Source organism: Cucurbita pepo, chromosome 8 (genome assembly GCF_057944985.1).
Source record: "Cucurbita pepo subsp. pepo isolate OVF chromosome 8, ASM5794498v1, whole genome shotgun sequence".
NCBI classification, from domain to species: Eukaryota; Viridiplantae; Streptophyta; class Magnoliopsida; order Cucurbitales; family Cucurbitaceae; genus Cucurbita; species Cucurbita pepo.
The window spans coordinates 633,976-652,435 of record NC_141805.1 but is presented as its reverse complement, the minus strand read 5'-3'; the positions used below and the strand labels follow the sequence as shown (position 1 = coordinate 652,435).

Below are 18,460 nucleotides of genomic sequence, written 5' to 3'. Positions count from 1 at the left end.
CGTGCACTATTGAATTCTTCGACTTCGAACTAAATACTCAACTTCACCCACTTCATTTCTTTGTTTCCTCCCTTTTCTTTTCGTCCAGTTATGTATATTAGTTCTCATGATTTTAAAAATTATAATCCACTTTAAATACGGAACGGTTAGCTAGATTACATTAATCAATTTTTTTTTAAACATTTAAGGTTCAAATTATATATAATTAAATAAAATGTTTTTTAAGAAAATAATTATCTTACCAAATAAAATAATTTCAAGAACCGAAAAAAAAAAAAAAAAAAAAAAAAAAAAAAAAAAAACATGTTTTTTCCCTCTATATATTTCTCTTCCCCGGAGAAATTCAGACTGTTCTCACGCTCCCCTCTTCTTTTTGTTTCCATTTAAGCCCCTCCCATGGCGCATACAACTTTGAAGCTCAATTCAATTCCCAACCACTTCACGTTTTCCGACACAATTCGCTCCAATCCCCACTCCTTCGGCCAAGTTTCGCTCCCCAAAAGATCCGATAATGTTTCTTCTTCTTCTACCGCCGCCGCCGCCGCCGCCGCCATGGTTCACAAGAACGCCGGGATGACAAGCTTGTGGCGTCAGATTCACGGCTGCAATAACTGGGAAGATCTGGTGGAACCTAATCTTCATCCACTTTTACGGCGGGAAGTTATCCGGTACGGCGAGTTTGTGGCGGCGTGTTATAAAGCTTTTGATCTTGATCCAAATTCCAAACGGTATTTAACTTGCAAATTTGGAAAGAAGAATTTGTTTAAGGAAGTAGGGTTGGAGAATTCCGGTTATGAAGTGTCTAAATACATCTATGCTACCCCTCCCTTCATCAATATTCCTCCCATCCAAAACTCCCCACCGGCTTGCGGACGGTGGATCGGCTACGTCGCCGTCTCCTCCGATTATATGACTACGAGACTCGGTCGACGAGACATTGTTATCACTTTCCGAGGTACCGTAACGATCCCTGAATGGATTGCGATTCTAATGAGCTCCCTCACACCTGCTCACCTCGACTGTTACAATTATCGCCCCGATGTCAAGGTTTTTAATCCACCCAAAAGCTTAATTTTTATTTTTTATTAGTAATCGCATGACATACATTCTTATATTTTCCAGGTCATGTCCTATCTGGGTTTCTAACGCTTTACTCAATCAACCCAAAAGTTTAAATTTTTTTAACTATTTAATAATCGAGTGACATATATTTTTACATTTCCCAGGTCGTATCTGGGTTTCTAACGCTTTACTCAATCAACCCAAAAGCTTAAATTTTTTGAACTATTTAGTAACCGAGTGATTTGTATTCTTACATTTTCCAAATCGTATTGTATCTGGGTTCTAACGCTTTACTCAATCAGTCCAAAAGCTTAAAAATTTTTGTATTTAGTGATCGAATCGATTGACATATATTCTTACATTTTCCCGGTCGTATCTGGGTTTCTAACGCTTTACTCAACCCAAACGCTTAAATTTTTTTAACTATTTAGTAATCGAGTAACATATATTCTTACATTTTTCCAGTCGTATTCTATCTGGGTTTCTAACGCTTTACTCAATCAATCCAAAAGCTTAATTTTTTTTGTAACTATTTAGTAATCAAGTGACTTTTATTCTTACATTTTCGAGGTATCTGGGTTTCTAACGCTTTACTCAATTAGTCCAAAAGCTTAAATTTTTTTGTAACTATTTAGTAATCGAGTGACATATATTCTTAATTTTTTCAGGTCCTATCTGGGTTTCTAACGCTCTACACGTGCAATGAAAAGTGCACGAAATTCGGGCTCGAGAGCTGCCGGGAGCAGCTGCTCTCGGAAGTATCGAGGCTATTAAACAAGTACAAGAACGAAGAGGTGAGTATAACCATGGCAGGGCATAGTATGGGAAGTGCATTAGGCGTTCTTCTAGCATATGACATAGCTGAGCTAGGATTGAACAAAAGAACAAACAAAGAAGCTGTTCCAATTTCAGTGTTTTCCTTCGGAGGTCCAAAAGTTGGGAATTTAAACTTCAAACAAAGATGCGAAGAATTGGGAGTAAAAGTTTTGAGAATCGTGAACGTGAACGACCCGATCACAAAAATGCCAGGCGTTTTGTTCAATAGCTATGAACACGTTGGAGTTGAATTGGTTCTTGAGTTCTTCAACATGCAAAACCCTTCTTGGGTTCACGATTTGGAGACTTATATTAGCTTGTTGAGATACCCGGAAGACGACGACGATAGCGACAACAGCGACCGCGACGACGATGGCTATGGCAGCGGGAGACGAAAAATTATCATTGTAATCAACAAAGCCATGGAGTTCCTATGTACCAATGCTCAAAACTTGAACATGTTTCCATGGAGGAACCCAGAGAATTGCCTAAGTCAATCACAAAATTAGGTATATAATAATCAAAACTTGTGAATATTTTGTATTTCAAGGCAAATTTCATCTCATATATTATAAATAAATAAATGAATATTTATGCAAACGGTATCGTTATCAGCCTCACAGAAAGAGGTTTCCATACCCTTATAAGAAATGTTTCGTTCCCCTCATCCACAGATGTGGGATCTTACCTAATTATTTCAAACCAAACACGTTTGAATCTAGATAGAATCTTATGAATCTAGTCTCTGTTTATTTAATTATCTACTATTTTTATATTAAAAAAAAACACGTTTAAATAGAAGAATATTAAAAAAAAAAAAAAAAAAAAAAAAAAAAAAAAAAACATTTCTATCAACTTACCAGGTATAATATGTACATTATAACGCACCATCAGTACGTCAATAACTTACCATAGGTACATTAATTTACCCGTTCATTATAACTTTTGAATTAACATTTTTTTTTATTTAGTTTATACAAAAGAAAAATAAAACCCTATAAATTATTTTTACCATGCTAAAAATATTTTATATAAAATATATTTAAAATTTTTTAATATCAATGAAATTTATTTATTTATTTATTTTACCATAAAAATAAATAAATAAGAAAATAATATTCCCTTTCCCATGTATTTTGTCTTATGGGCTAAGTTTGTTGAATATTCTTCGTGAGATGTGAAAATAAATTTGGGAGAAACCTTTAATAAATAGACGTTTGTTTTTTGTCGTTATATGGTAGTTTTGTCCTAGTCTCTCCTTACTTATCAAGAGTCAAACCTTTGACCAGTCGTCGAGTAATTAACCACGGTACATATGAATCTATTGTTTTAATATTGGATTATAATGATAATTCATAGTATTTGGAAACTAATTATAGGTCTACAGGCTGGTTAATAAGTATTTTAGTAGGTACCGATTCGATTTGGTAACACTATCTAAAATATCTTTCAACTTTTTAAATCGTGGAAACTTGTTTTCGAATAATAATACTCGTTGGTCGGAAAAAAGTCAAATTGTTTTATCTCGTAATATGATGTTGTAATTTAAAGAACGTGGGCTTGGTCTCGTGATTCGTGTTGGATTCTTGTCACTTTATTTTTCGAGTTTAACCACAAATAATTTGAGTCAGACTTATCTACCTCTCAATACTAACACGAACATTTGTGAGTATCATATTTCTTTTCGACAACGAACACATTTATAAGATACGAGAACAAATCCAACAAAAACAATGAAGCTTAAAAAGCTCCGAGATTCATTGTGAAAAGGCATCAACTTTAGGAGATAAATATCGAACTTAGAGTGACCATCGTTAACATTTATAGCGACGAAATTTCAGACAAAAAGGAAAGTGTTTGGTTGGTCGTGTATTGTGTCAGCATATTTCTTGCCACCAAACATGTCAATGCGATAATCGAATTCATGTTTTGTTTGAACATTCATTTTTTTTTTTAAAACAAAAAACAAAAAGAAAAAACAAAGTTACCATTAAATTTGAGCCTACTATATATGTATATAAGCATGCACGTTAATTTCATCACGCCTTTAAATATTTAAATATTAATTGTATATCTGGTTAATTTTAGCTTTTAGGAGGTCTCGTGTTTATCCGGTTAATGTCGATGTCTACTACATATTAGGTCATTCAAATATCTCAACGTTTAACTACTAGACTTGTAAATCAAAGAGTACTATTAAAATAGAGGCACGATACTAATTCTTTAAATTTTAAGTTCTTCACGTCGGTTGAGCTAACAAAAAAATGTAACAGCCCAAACCCATTACTAATAGATATTGTCCGCTTTGGCCCGTGCGATCCCACAAAAACCAATACAATACATCGCCTCTTACCAATTGAGATAGTATTCTTTTATTATAAACTCATGATTAAACGAGCGAACATGAGACTTTTATCCAACAAAATAATTAAAAATATATATATATATATAAAACAAACGTAAAATATGAGAAACCATTGATTATGTATATATTTATGGTATCTACTCCATATTATTACAATTGTTTTGAGCTTTTTAAGGTAAGTTTGAATAAAGGTGAGTTTGTTATGTTTCTACGTTTTTGTGGGAGGTACGATGTATCTTATATACCTACCTAGTTTGCTCCTTAATTCATGCAAACCGTTTTGTAACAATGTCAGACACTTGTCTGTTGGAATTAATTTTGTGATAATCTCTATTTTTTTACTGCATTTAGTTCCTCTCCTTTCACTCTTTTCAAATTAAACAGTAATTTTTTCATTTCATTAAGACAAGATACGAGATTAAGATGGTTAAATGGGCCTAGGTTGTCGAGGTGTATGTGGGCATCAGAACTCGTCAAAGATTATATGGGCCTCAATTAATTTTCAACCAAACACCACTTTTTTTCAAACTTTTTAATCTTACTTTGAAAGTTCACGGATATTCTTTTTAACGGTTTTGGAACTAGCGGTTTTGTCCATATACTGTTAGTGAGCTGTCTCCTAATCGAATGCATGTACTGAAAGTCACGTAAAACTTACAAAAAATTTCGTAGTAATTATTCATCTATTACTGTGACGCTTTATGTCGAAGTTGTAAAAATTCACTGAATGAGTGATAATTCTCGTAAGACTTCCATATTTGTACTACTACAACTGGACACAATCCGTTCGTGAGTTAATTGGCTACCATGATTAATCTGATTGAAGCGTTAATAGTGTAATTATACACTGAAATGAAATTAAATTAAATAAACAAAGGAATCCCATATCCAAGAATCTTAAAAGATTCTCAATGAATAAAAAATGGATAAAATTAAAAATATATATAAATTTTAAAGAAAGAAATGACATATAACTCTAGATATGTACGACATTCCTGGGTTTGGTCTTTACATCTAGATCTACCCAACACATCGACTTAAAAGCTCGAGATCTCAAATTTATAAAACAAAATAGATTGATATTAAAAAAATTATAAATAAAAAATAACTAAAATTAATTAATAAACATTTAATATTTGTTGTTATATTGTTTAATTGGGATACAAAAAAAAATATAAATCAAAATTGAATATTATTAAGAAATAAATAAATTAAATAAACTAAATATTAGATTTAATTTAAAATTTAAAAAAAAAAAAAAAAAAAAAAAAAAAAACTGAGAAACAAGTGGCTGCGTTGTTGAAATCCGACTGACTATTGAGCGCACGCCATGTAAGACAACGCTTTTATTATTCAATAAATTAAATACGCAAACTTTTAATATGATTATTTTATTTTTATTTTTATTTTTATTTTTTAAAAATTGAATTATAAATTAGATTTAAAAGAACGAATAAATTGTTTTCTGGGGTTTCATCTTTAAGAAAATATTGAATTAAAAAATAAATAGTTTTTCGAATTTAGAATCTCTATGTAAAATTCCGAAATTCAATTAAAATATAATTTAAAAATGAATAAAATTGTTGAATAACTTAGACCGTACTTGGAAATTTGTGGACCATTGAAATATATATATTTTTTAATTTGCATAAATTAATTATTTTTTAAATTTCTTTAGACAAGTGGGGGTTAAAATATAGGAAAGAGAAAACGAATCAAAATTCATCCTTTTTTCAGAGCCTCCGGCAGCTCAACTTAATCAACCATGTGTTATCCACATTTCTAAAATCATTTTTAATTATTCTTAATTACATAAAAATTAAACCTATACTTTTTTTAAAATTATATAATATATTTTTATTATGAATATTTAATATTTAATATATATATATATATATATATATATGCTTTATAGAGCATACAATTATTGAAGCCTTTATGTAAAAGGTTGAAAAAAACATTAAAGAGATTACGAAGAGAGGAGAGAGAGAGAGAGAGAAGGGTGGTAACATCAACGTCAAGTAAGGTTATCAAAGCCCTTAGGCGCTGCCTCAATAAGCAAAAGCATCTATTTAAATATTAATTTAATTTAATTTAATCTAAATATTTATAGGTATAAAGTACTTTGTTATTTCCTGTTATTTTTAAATCGCTTTTCCCCCAATCTCAATCTCAATCTCATTTTCTTCCAATTTCATTTCATTTGTTCATACAGATCCGCCATATGTACCAATCAACTTCCTCCTCTTCTTCCTCTCACAATTCCATGCCCTCCTCCCACGCCGGTGGTGGAGGTCTCACTCGCTATGGTTCTGCACCTGGCTCTTTGCTGAATTCGGCGGTCGATTCTGTGATCGGGAAACGGCATCCAGACTCCGATGCGTTTCTCCGTACGCCGCCGTCGTTTGGCGGTCACTTCTTCTCCTCCGCTGAGTCTTCCGTTGTGGAATCCTCTCGGAAGGTTGTTCAATCGTCGTCTACTTCCAACGATCTGAAATCGTCGGCGGTAGCGGCGGCTGCCTTGCAACGGTCGTACGGACTCCACGATTTGGCGCTTGAGGATTTCTCTACGGCGAGAGATTTTAATAGCAATGGTGGTCAATCGTCTTCCTCTTCGCCGTTGGTTCGCCAGAGAAGCTCCCCGGCTGGATTTCTCGGCCATCTCTCCGTCGCTGAAGGAACCGGTAATCTCTCTCTCTCTCTCTCTCTCTCTGTCTCATTTAGTTTTTCCTTCGCCGGCGCGTGGTTTCACCGCTTTGTTCCCAAGAGGCCAATGGCCGTTGACTAGCTGGCCAAATTTACGAAAATATACTGCCGAGTTTTCAAAATGACCTAATTACCCTCTTCGATCGCATCAATACCTTTATTTTTTTTGTAATATCAATTAATCGTAATTTTATGATTAATTATAAATATTTTTGGTGTATTTTTAAAAAAATAATAATAATAAAGCATTTTATTTAAATCCACGTCATAAGTCACGTGCAAGAGGTGCCAGTGATGTTTATTTGACTTTTAATTTTTATTTATAAATTTCCCGATCTTGAGTTGGGTGGAAGCCGACATGTAGTTTTGGTGGGCTACTGTCGTAGTTGTTTTCAAGCATCTTTAATAATGGAAGAAAAATGGAATCCACTACTCTTCCTAATAGGGAAATTATCCAATACGGTAAATTATTCTCGAATTTTTTCTCCCATTTTTTAAATTTATTTTTCAATGATTAATAATAAAATTGGTCTAAGTATTTTTAATATCAATTATTTATTAGATTCCGGTGGACCCTTCTATAATTAAATACTTTTAAATTCAAAAATAAAATAACAAATCATTATCAACCCGTAATTTTTTTGTATTCAGTAATTCATGAAAAAAATTCATTAAACGCACACGAGAATACTCTTTGGAAACAACCCATTAGACGAAAACGTATAAAAAGGTGAATTTAAATGTCGTTCAAGTTAACTGATACATGTTAGACGAACACGACTCTCCACAATGGTATGATATTGTTCACTTTGAGCATAATCATTCTTTAAATTAGCCGATGTGGAACTTTCATCATCCTACCATACAAACTCAACTCGATGAAATCGAAACTTTGGGTATAAATATAGTATTATTGCATGAAAAAACAGGAGGGTTTTCATTGACAAGGGGAGGAGGAGGAGGAATTGGAAGGTTAAAGTCACAGCTGAGCTTCAGTGGTGGGCAGGATTCGGTGTCTCAAATGTCTTCCATGAGTGAAAGTGTTGTGGAGGGTAGCAGCTCCCATTCCTTTGCCCCCACAGCCTTTGCCATGGACTCTTGGGACACCTCCAACTCCATTGCCTTCGCTGCCCCTCATCCCAAACGATCCAAGCTTCTTCACTCCGATGGAGACTTTTTCACCGGCCTCGACTCTCAGGTATACACTCCTTTTACATGCTTTCGATAATTTAACTTAACGATACGAGATTCAAATTTTCGACCTCTTTTTTACACTCTTTCAGTTTAGCCTACCACAAACAAGTTTTGAAATGGCAACTGTGGAGAGGTTGCTTCAAATCCCGGAAGACTCCGTGCCTTGTAAGATCCGAGCCAAACGTGGCTGTGCCACTCATCCTCGCAGTATCGCCGAAAGGGTCCGTTTAGAATTTTACGTGTATTGCATGTGTGACGTATTTTAACCTAATAAGTTAAATTTGTGCACAGGAGAGGAGAACTAGAATCAGTGGAAAATTGAAGAAACTTCAAGAACTTGTTCCGAACATGGATAAGGTACAATTCAAACTTAAGGGTAAATTTCTGTAACGTCATTTCACTCTTTTAAGCTGACCGATGATTACTATCGAAATCGTTATCTTATTCATATTTTATTACAGCAAACGAGCTACTCAGACATGTTGGACTTAGCAGTGCAGCACATCAAAGGTCTTCAAAATCAAATTCAGGTACTCTAAGCATCTGTAAATCAATTGAATTATATTCCCGATCATTTTTAGATTGTAATATTTTATTTTATTTTTTTCAGAAGCTTAACAAAGAAGTTCAGAATTGCACGTGTGGAAGCAAAGAGTGCTCGTAACATCTGGAATTGTAAGAAAAAGCAAAAACAATGTTTTTTTTTTTTTTTTTTTGTACATAATTAATTCCCAAAATTTAGTGGAATAATAAACTTAATTCTTCTTTTTTCGTGTAAAATAATTGCAAATCTATCTTTGACCCTCTTTTCATTATTTGAAGCAGTCGTTCATAGTCAATCTAGGTCATTTATGAAGGTTCGTTGAAGCTAGAAATTTTGGATTTATATTAACCCTAGTGAACGGTGAGAGAACAACTTATTCTTCTCGGGACAGTTTGCTCTTGGTGGCTCCATTTTCTTTGAATTTATAAGATTTTGACGTGAGAGGGTCACGATGGCTATATTTCTGGGAGCGAGCGAACCGACAACAATAGTAAGCTGGGAAAGACAGATACTACTAAAAAAGTCGAAACTCTGTTTCTAGCTAAGGAAACCCATCGGAAGTCGAACCTCGAAGAGTGGCTAAAAATAAAACTAAGGTTTTAATTATGTTTCGACGTTTTCATGTATCTATGAGTTCGAACGAGTAACCTGATTGATGGTTTGATTAAAAAATTTATATATTTTTTTTAAATATAACAAAAAAAAAATGTAATTAATATTTATGCAAAATAAAATGGAAGGAAAATTGGAAGCCGTATAAAAGGGGCGTTCCCACTAGCACTATATGCGCAGGGTGTCTCTCTTCCAGCTCTGTTTCTTCATCCTTCATTCCATTATTGCTCTGTCTCTCTCTCTCTCTTCTTTCTCTCTCTAAAAAGTTGCAGAGGTAGAATCGAAGGCTGAGCAATGTCGTCGTCAGATGATGAAGGCGGCGAGGAGTACCTCTTTAAGATCGTCATAATCGGAGATTCGGCTGTCGGGAAATCCAATTTGTTGTCTCGTTATGCCAGAAACGAGTTCAATCTCCACTCCAAGGCCACAATCGGCGTTGAATTTCAGACGCAGGTTATGGATATTGACGGCAAAGAAGTTAAGGCTCAGATTTGGGATACTGCCGGCCAAGAGCGGTTCCGCGCCGTCACCTCTGCATACTACCGCGGCGCTGTCGGTGCGCTCATCGTTTATGATATCAGCCGCCGCTCCACTTTCGATAGTGTCGGTCGATGGCTAGACGAGCTCAAGAGTGAGTGCCTGCCTCAACTTTTTCTTCTCTTTTCTTTTTGATCTTGGTCTTCTCTGGCTTTTAGGTTGAGATGTCTAGATCTGGACTCTTCTCTTTTTGGAATTTTGTTGTAGTGATTTGATTTTGTTCAATTACTTGAACTAACTTCATAGTATGAAATAGATAGCAATTCTTGATTCTTTGAAATAATTCAGATCTGAATCCTATTTTCTCTGTAGAATTACTGACGATTATGTAATGAAATTCAGTCAGATTTTGCTTGCTCATTCCTTATTAGCACCAAATTTGATGCTTAATTTATCATTGTTTTCTTGTCATTATCAAGCTCGAATTTCTCTGAAGTTCCAAATGATGAAATGTTTCGAAAAATTACAAATCAAGTAAGAAAGAAAGAAAGTTATGTCCTCTTAATGGGAGTGTAAGTACTTGATGAAGCTCATAGCCTCACCTTGTAGCTGAAACAAAGCTCATAGCCTCACCTGTTAGATCCCTAAGCTTGTGCATTTGTTCGTTTTAGTCGTAATGTGAAACTTTGTTGCGAATTTAGATACGAATTTGATGCAAATTTACGTCTGAGGATCAACTTCGTCGGTTTTGTCACCATCCTCAGATACCATATTCGTTATCGCATATTGGGTGAGTTCATTTGGTTATGGTGTCTCTGGGTGGGACAGTCTTACACAGCCATCTTGTTGATCCTATAACATAGCTTACAGACGAGATTTAGTTTCGAGTTTGGGCGGGCGAATTGGGTTGGAAAATGATCAGTTTGATGTTGTGAGGTCCCACATCAATTGGATAAGAGAACGAAACATTCTTTATAAGGGCGTGGAAACCTCTCCCTAGCAGACATATTTTAAAAACCTTGAGGGGAAGCCCGATAAGGAAAGTCCAAAGAGGATAGCCCAAAGAAGTTATCGTCAGCTGCTACATGCTTGATTTCTCTGTTCAATTGTTTCTGTCTTAGAGTTGCTCTCTTTCACCCATTTGCTGATGAATTAATGCCTATCTGATTCCTTTAAACTATCAGTTTTGATATCTTATTGAAATCGTCATGCAGCTCATTCCGAAACGACGGTGGCAAGGATGCTAGTCGGGAACAAATGTGACTTGGATAACATCAGGGACGTGAGTATTGAGGAAGGCACGAGTCTAGCAGAGGCCGAAGGGTTGTTCTTCATGGAAACGTCGGCTCTAGACTCAACAAATGTTAAAAGGGCATTCGAGATCGTGATCCGAGAAATATACAGCAATGTCAGCAGGAAGGTCCTAAACTCGGATACCTACAAAGCAGAATTATCCGTTAACCGGGTGAGCCTCGTCAACAACGGTGGATCTAAGCAATCGGAGAGCTATTTGTCTTGCTGTTCAAGGTGATGTTCATCTCTTAAGCTCCAAGAGTTGAGTGATTTCTGGTTCTGTTGGTCTGGTGATTCAAATTGGTTGTTTTTCTGTTTGTTTCCTTTATAGTTTCTCTCAAGCCTCTTCCAATTCAATCTAAAGACCATTTGCCATATATAGAAATGAAATTATTTCTTTGAATTTAATTAAGACAAGAAACTCTTTTGTATTAATTATTATTTGAATTTGAAGCAAATAGAATGAACAGATATTCTTGGATGAATCACCAGACCACTCAGTAAAATTGAAAGTTATTGATCGTAACTCAGTTTCTTTTTACACAACGTATCTTGAATGATTCATTTAGGATTTTCTTGTTTTTTTTCCCCGGTTAAGGTCTTAACAGGAGGATGGAAGGGTTGAATGATCCGTTTAGGGTTTTTTTTCGGTTAAGATTTAGAAATCTCAACTTAAAAAAAAAATGAAGAGTTCGAACGAATGTAAACACGTTGAATAGGGTAAAGAGAATGGAATCTAAATCGATTCTAGCTTTGAAAATTTTGTGTTCCTATCATTTTCATTACATTAATTTCCCAATTCCATTCATTCAATCAATTATAACTCAAAAGACCCAAAAAGAAAAAAAAAAGGGAGAAGGAAAATTTTGGTTTCAAGTGAAACTTTGCCAAACTCATAGCTATTTCACTTTGAACGTGAGCTGTGATCATTTCAACTTTCTCATCGATGGAACTCATCTCAATACTATAATTCTTTGTTTCATACCGTACTTCAAAAATGTAATCATTTTTCGGCTATAGAATTATAATTTTTATTCGAGTATGAGAAGATGCATCACTTTACAAGATATGATAGTTAAGAAATGTTTAAAAGAATTGAAAGTTACTATCGATATCAACAAGGTGCACCTTCCTTTTCGATGGTTCAATTATAGGAGCTCAACGATTAAGCGTGTTTTACTTGAAACAATTTTATGTTGGGTGATATCCATAGAATTTTTCTAAAATGCACGTTAGTGTGTGGAATTGCATGCTTTGACTCGTTACATATCATCGTCATTCAAACACGTCTTGAAACCATGAGGCTGACGACGTTACATAACAAGCTAAAATGGACAGAATCTACTAAACAGAACACCTATTTAGTAAAAAACACGTCATCAAATCTAATATAATGGCATGAAATGTGACACGAATGGAAGATATCCACCAGCCAGTTGACAAAATAGGGGATTTGGGTGAGAAAGGAGATTGAAATTTTGAAATCCTTTGCCCAAAATGCAAAATCTCTCACCCTCCTTCCCTTTTTCTACAAAGTGGTTTATAGTTGGAGGGTCACAAATGAAAATGATTGAGAAGAAATATATATATATATATATTTATATATATATAAACCACATTACTTCCACCAACAATTTCAGAAAATAGGTTAAATTATAATTTTTATATTAAAAGAAACAACAAAAGAACAGAACAAAAACAAAAGGCAGCAAACAAAATAAAATAAAATAATTAAAAACATAAAATTTGACAAAGATAAGCTGACCCCTGACCTTATATAGAACAATCAGCAACAACTTTTGGGGTCTTCTAGAAGCTTTCTTTCTTTTTCCTCACTGTGATCTCCAATGCTTTGCCATTTCAAACCCATTTTTGGCATAGTGGTAGTCCTCAATGGCTTGGTCAATTTCAGATTGGGAGTTCATCACAAATGGTCCATGTTGAACAATTGGTTCATTCAGTGGCTTCCCTGCTACAAGAATAAACCTCAATGGATTTGAAGATTTGTTCCATACACTAAGCCCATCTCCCGGTCCCAACACTAGGACATGGTGAGCAGCTACCCGGGACGAGTTCAACGACCCGAATACCCCTTCCCCGTCGATTATGTATACGAAAGAAGTCCATGTGTCTGGGATGCTTTGATGCACTTGAGCTTTTGGTTTCAATGTGAAGTCGAGGTACATCGTTGGCGTTTGAGTGTAGATTGGAGAATGGACTCCCATGGACTCTCCTGCTATAACGTTAACTTCGACACCGTCGTTCTCCGCTCTCGGAATGTCGTCGCTTAGAATCTCCTGATATTTTGGTTCCATCCTGTGACACATACATTGTGTCAGTCACATTGAATAATTTCTCGAACAAATACAAAAAGAAGGGGGAAATGGTTACATTTTGTCATGTGCTGCAAGATTGATCCAAAGTTGCAATCCCTTTTGAGGACCTTCGCCAGCAGGCATTTCAGAATGGATAATACCTCTTCCTGCTGTCATCCACTGTACATCCCCTGTTCTGATCGTGCCCTTGTGGCCAGCAAAATCCTGATGGGTAATTCCTCCCTGAAAAATCCACAAATAAATCAACAAATTAATTAATTAATTAAATGAAATTTGTCCCTGTTCTTTTCTTTTCATCTCAGAACTATAGATTTTACCTGTAACATGTAAGTCACTGTCTCAAAACCTGGGGGGGAAGAACAAAAAAAGGAAAAACAATTAATACAGAAATTGAGAAAATAAAAGACGTTTTCTAATATATGAGATGTCATATTCAATGTTAATCAAATTTGTTAAGTATGATTTAGAAAAATATAATATAATGATCGAAAAAACGTTTCTATATTAATGATCGAAACTATTTAGGAAACTTTTATCAAATCAATATTATCTTTAAAATTAATCAGAATTATGTTTCAGATACCAAATTTGTAATGTAACCATTTTAAAATTATATTGATGAAGCAGAACCACAAATTAAAAAGAAAATAAGTTGAATTAATAGACCAGTTCCGTTATTCAACAACGAAAATTCAATTCAAAGAAAGTAACCTCTGTGAGGATGATCGGGGAATCCAGCCGGCGGACTAACTGCAAGAAATCAAACAATAGCAGAAAACAAAAGGACAGAATCAGTAAAAGAAGAAACAAACAAGAAAAAACGAATTCATCAATAACAAAGAAAAACAACACAATCAGATAGCGATAGCGATTGCGATTACCGGAAAAATCATCGAGCATCAGAAATGGATCCAGATTCTTCAAATCGCTCCTGAAAAAACAGAGACGAGAAATAAAATCAGCACCGGAAAGACGAAGAGGAACCGGTAATAAAATAAAAAAATAAAAATAATAAAACAAAGAAGAAGGAAAGAGACCTTCCGATGCCTCGACGAACAACGGCGCCATCGCCTTCGTGCTGGAGTTTAGCGAGAACCTTCTTGATGACGGAGCGAGGTCTGTCAAAGGCGGGGGAAGAGTGATCGGAAGTGGACATGGTGGCGGAAATGGCGGTGGTAGGGATAATCGAAAATCTAGGGGAAAGAATGGCGGGGAGTTTGAAAATGAGGGAAAGAGAAGATTTCATAAACAGAGTAAGAAATTGCGATGAGAGGATTGGGGCTTCGGGATTTCCTTTATATATGAATTCGCGGGTTTGTTGGGGTTCTGACACACAGGCGACGCATAGCGATTGAAAGCGTGGGAAAATTAGGACGTGGGGACACAATTCTTTTTCCTTTTTTTTTTTTTTTTTTTTTTTTTTTTTTTTTTTTTTTAATTATTTCATTTTGAACCAATCATAAATATGATGTCATCATTGAATCATGATGATGTAGAGCTTTTTTATTTTTTTTTTCTTTCTTTTAATTATAAATTCACATAAAATTTAATATTATCCACTCTAGTCCGTTACCTATATAGCCTTTAACAGATTTCTGTTTTATTTAGTTATCGAGTTTTAAATATATTTTCAAACTCTAACCAAAATTAAATAAATAAAATTATAAAAAAATAATAATAATAAGGATGATGTAATGATGACGTCATGCTGGCAATTTAATTGTCAATTCACTGAGAATCTTCTTCTTCTTTTTTCTTTTCTTAAATGGATATGATAGGACCATACGAATTTTGCTTTTTAAAGACTTTCGCTATCAAACTATATATTATGTATATTAAACTTTGTTATAAACAAAATTCAACGTCACGCGTTATGTTTAACAATTTAGATCAAGTTCATAATTGTAACGTCTCGTACTTAGAATCGGATCAGAGTTTTGAATCCAAATTCGACACTTAATGGCCTGGACATTCCGTTATATTCGTTGCTTCCACGTTATCTATTTCTCTAAACGTGCATCGAATAGGGAAGAGTAACCCCAGAAAGCAACACGAGTCCTTTCAGCCCACCACTAGTAGATATCGTCCGCTTTTGCCCATTACGTATCTTACGATTTTAAAACGTGTCTACCAGAGAGAGGTTTCAACGCCCTTATAAGGAACGTTTCGTTCTCCCCTATAATCGATGTGGGATCTCAAATTATTCTCATTCATACGATATATGGTTTTTTCACTCAGCATTACAATAATATCTTAACCTGTTAATTATGGATAAATTGGTCATTAATACGACAACTTATTCGTAGCTTTACATTACGAAATTTTAATGGACATTATAAATAATATGACTCTATTGTGATAAGATTAGATAAACTTGAATCCATTTCATTCACGGGCACATTTGTTAATGAAACTTGTCCCACTAATTGGAAATGGACCTATTTGTTTCACTATACTACCTAACAACTTGTTTCATAACTTCTCTCATTAATAACGCTTCTTCAAATTTTCGCTCGCCCTCGGTACAAGTGCACCTTACCTTTACCTGAAAAATGATGTGGCACACGGCTTGAATATTTTGATGAATACTTAGTAAGTGACCCCACTATAGGGGTCATGCAAATGCAAACACGTGCAATTATGATATTAGAAAACACGTGCAATTTTTCGGTCTATTTTTGGAATTGTAGTTGGCAATTTCCTTTTTTATTTTGTTAATTTATTACGAATAAATATCCAAAAAAAAAAACCATATTTATTTGAAAAAAAATGACAAACCAACACCTAAGCATTGCGTTTGGTTCCAATTTATATAAATATTTATACTTATCAAAACGTTGACTTTTTTATGTTTTTTTTAATTATTAAATTGTAATATTAATAATTTAGTAAAATAAAATACCACTAAAAAAAGAGTAAAAATATTTTAATAATTTCATCGAGAGTGTTTATTGGATGTATAATCTGATTACATAAAAAAAAAAAAAACATTATATTTTCCATGATATTATAGAAAATATCATATTGTTAAAAATTTATTAAAATATATTTTTTTAAATCACACATTTTTTAAAAGAAAATTGGAATTTTTAAAATTTTCTAAAATGTGAAAAGCAACAAGATTATTTAATTAATATGAGAGATTCTCTAGAATTTCGTATCATATATATATATATATATATATATATATATATAATATTTAAATTATTGGTGATTAATTAACGTGCACAAAACATTAGAATAATATTTTATTATGAGATATGGAAATGATTTTTAAAATTATAGTAAATATTTTAAAAACTAATGTAATAAAAAAAAATTGGGTAAAATATTAAGAAAATAATAGTTTGAACGTTTGACTGTCAAATGTGTTCTTGTAACTGTTCTTCTAATTTGGCGTCTAGATCCAGATGTGAACTAAACGCCGCCGTTTCGAGTTGTCATCCATGTTCCCCAAATTAATGGGGTGCCTTACAAAGACTAAAATAATTTGTCAAAATTAAAAAATCATTATTATTTAATTTTAATGTCTTTTTTGTCTTTTTCCATATAATAATTAATTATTTAACATAAAATGGTTAGTTTTAAGTTGTCTCGATTCAATGAATAGTATTTGGAATTAGGGCGGCACATGGGATGGACGAGAATTTTTTTGGGTAAATTTGAAATTAAGAATTTGTGGGATTGGTGACCGTACTAACCTGAATAGGATTCACGACTCGTCCCAATACAACTTTTAAATTTTTAATTGAACTAAATTTAATTGTCGATTTGTAAATTTTTTGAATTATTTTAAAAAATTCTATTTATACGATATATATTACATTAATAATTAAGACATCGTAAAATTCAATTATTTAGGTCGGTATTGGATTTATAATAAAATTTTAATTAAAAAATGATTAATCGCATTGAAAATATGAGTTTTCTACCTTTTTATTATTTATTATTATTATTATTAAATCAGATATATAGTTTTATAAAAGTAAAAATAATAATAGGAAGACCATTTAAAGTTAAGTCAAATTGTTATAATGTAATATACTTCCAAAAAATATGTATATATATGTATATGGGCTATTAGGGCGGCCCATTAATGAAGGAACTAATGCGGCAAAGCTGGCCCATGAAAGCCCATTTCAAATATACTTCCTTCATGCAAAAATTTAGGTATTATTTTTATTACTATTTAAAAAAAAAAAACATCAAAATTTTAGGTTTTATTTATTTATATAAAAAAAATTGTGTCAATATCTTTGTGAAGTAGCTCCGGAGTATAACCGATTCAAATACTGGCAAATTTATATACCAAAATTGGCTGATACCCATTACAAACCGACCAAAGTGTCATTTAAAACAAACTTAAAACGTCAGATAATCCAATCTAATCTAACCCAACAAGCCCACTTCCTCGATATGCCACTTATTTATTCCCACTCGAGAATATGAAATTGAAGCATAAAAATTGATACATGAATACTCGAGAGTTGTACCATACCACGATGTTTTTTAAGGATATATTTTAGTAAAATGTTGGAAAAGAGAAAGATTTGGTATTTTTGTTGTAAGGATCCAATAAGTTTGTCAACTTCTAGAAGCAAAGGTGGTGATTCCACCATAAGGTATAGTGGGGAATTGAAGAGCTTAATGTGTTTGAATTTGTTGAGATTTTTATTATTTGAGAATTAAAAAATAAAAAATAAATAAAAAGGTCAAACACTTTAGAAGTGGAGAAAGGCCATGCTTCGATCTTTAAAAAATGTCTTTTGGGAGAGATTGAAAGAATGGTTGAGTTTCAACCTTACCAACTCCATGTATAAGTGCTAGAGAATATAGTAAAATACTCGTTATTTTATTTTTTAATTTAAGAGATGGATACAGATGTTCGTCGTTTAACTCGTTGAGCTAAAGATCTGCCTTGAATGGGATGAAGAATCTGTGAAAAAAAAAAGTCGAGAGCGGAAAGAGATTCTTTTCCGTTAGTTAATTTGACATCCCATATCGGCTGGAGAGGGAAACGAAGCATTATTTTTAAGGGTGTAGAAACCTCTCTCT

At 33.5% G+C, this 18,460-nt stretch overlaps 3 protein-coding genes across 3 annotated transcripts; 2 read left to right on the top strand and 1 right to left on the bottom strand.

Moving 5' to 3' along the window:
* The first annotated feature begins 264 nt into the window (after nt 1–264).
* LOC111800905 (phospholipase A1-Ialpha2, chloroplastic) lies at nt 265–2,423 on the top strand. The gene is made up of 2 exons (XM_023684816.2): nt 265–1,047; nt 1,731–2,423. The coding sequence occupies exons 1-2, from the start codon at nt 397–399 to the stop codon at nt 2,385–2,387; spliced, it is 1,308 nt and encodes a 435-aa protein (XP_023540584.2). The 5' UTR covers nt 265–396; the 3' UTR covers nt 2,388–2,423.
* A 3,971-nt stretch (nt 2,424–6,394) lies between these two features.
* On the top strand, nt 6,395–11,504 carry LOC111801134 (uncharacterized). The gene is made up of 8 exons (XM_023685121.2): nt 6,395–6,927; nt 7,879–8,147; nt 8,233–8,364; nt 8,435–8,500; nt 8,605–8,673; nt 8,754–8,805; nt 9,592–9,930; nt 10,991–11,504. The coding sequence occupies exons 1-8, from the start codon at nt 6,468–6,470 to the stop codon at nt 11,305–11,307; spliced, it is 1,704 nt and encodes a 567-aa protein (XP_023540889.2). The 5' UTR covers nt 6,395–6,467; the 3' UTR covers nt 11,308–11,504.
* Nucleotides 11,505–12,713: 1,209 nt separating this feature from the next.
* LOC111800587 (pirin-like protein) lies at nt 12,714–14,682 on the bottom strand. Its single transcript, XM_023684354.2, has 6 exons — nt 14,443–14,682; nt 14,287–14,336; nt 14,117–14,155; nt 13,723–13,751; nt 13,461–13,627; nt 12,714–13,385 (listed from the first exon to the last, which is right to left on the bottom strand). Exons 1-6 carry the CDS (start codon nt 14,649–14,651, stop codon nt 12,902–12,904), a joined length of 978 nt encoding a protein of 325 aa, XP_023540122.2. The 5' UTR covers nt 14,652–14,682; the 3' UTR covers nt 12,714–12,901.
* Nucleotides 14,683–18,460: the final 3,778 nt, after the last annotated feature.

Bases quoted from the DNA above. Each gene is read 5' to 3' on its own strand.
- LOC111800905 (XM_023684816.2), top strand. From the start codon at position 397: ATGGCGCATACAACTTTGAAGCTCAATTCAATTCCCAACCACTTCACG. The intron at 1,048-1,730 runs GTTTTTAATCCA...TAATTTTTTCAG, and splicing joins ATTATCGCCCCGATGTCAAG to GTCCTATCTGGGTTTCTAAC.
- LOC111801134 (XM_023685121.2), top strand. From the start codon at position 6,468: ATGTACCAATCAACTTCCTCCTCTTCTTCCTCTCACAATTCCATGCCC. The intron at 6,928-7,878 runs GTAATCTCTCTC...ATGAAAAAACAG, and splicing joins CTCCGTCGCTGAAGGAACCG to GAGGGTTTTCATTGACAAGG. The intron at 8,148-8,232 runs GTATACACTCCT...ACACTCTTTCAG, and splicing joins TCACCGGCCTCGACTCTCAG to TTTAGCCTACCACAAACAAG.
- LOC111800587 (XM_023684354.2), bottom strand. From the start codon at position 14,651: ATGAAATCTTCTCTTTCCCTCATTTTCAAACTCCCCGCCATTCTTTCC. The intron at 13,752-14,116 runs GTTACTTTCTTT...CTTCCCCCCCAG, and splicing joins CCCCGATCATCCTCACAGAG to GTTTTGAGACAGTGACTTAC. The intron at 13,628-13,722 runs GTAAAATCTATA...TGGATTTTTCAG, and splicing joins CAGTGACTTACATGTTACAG to GGAGGAATTACCCATCAGGA.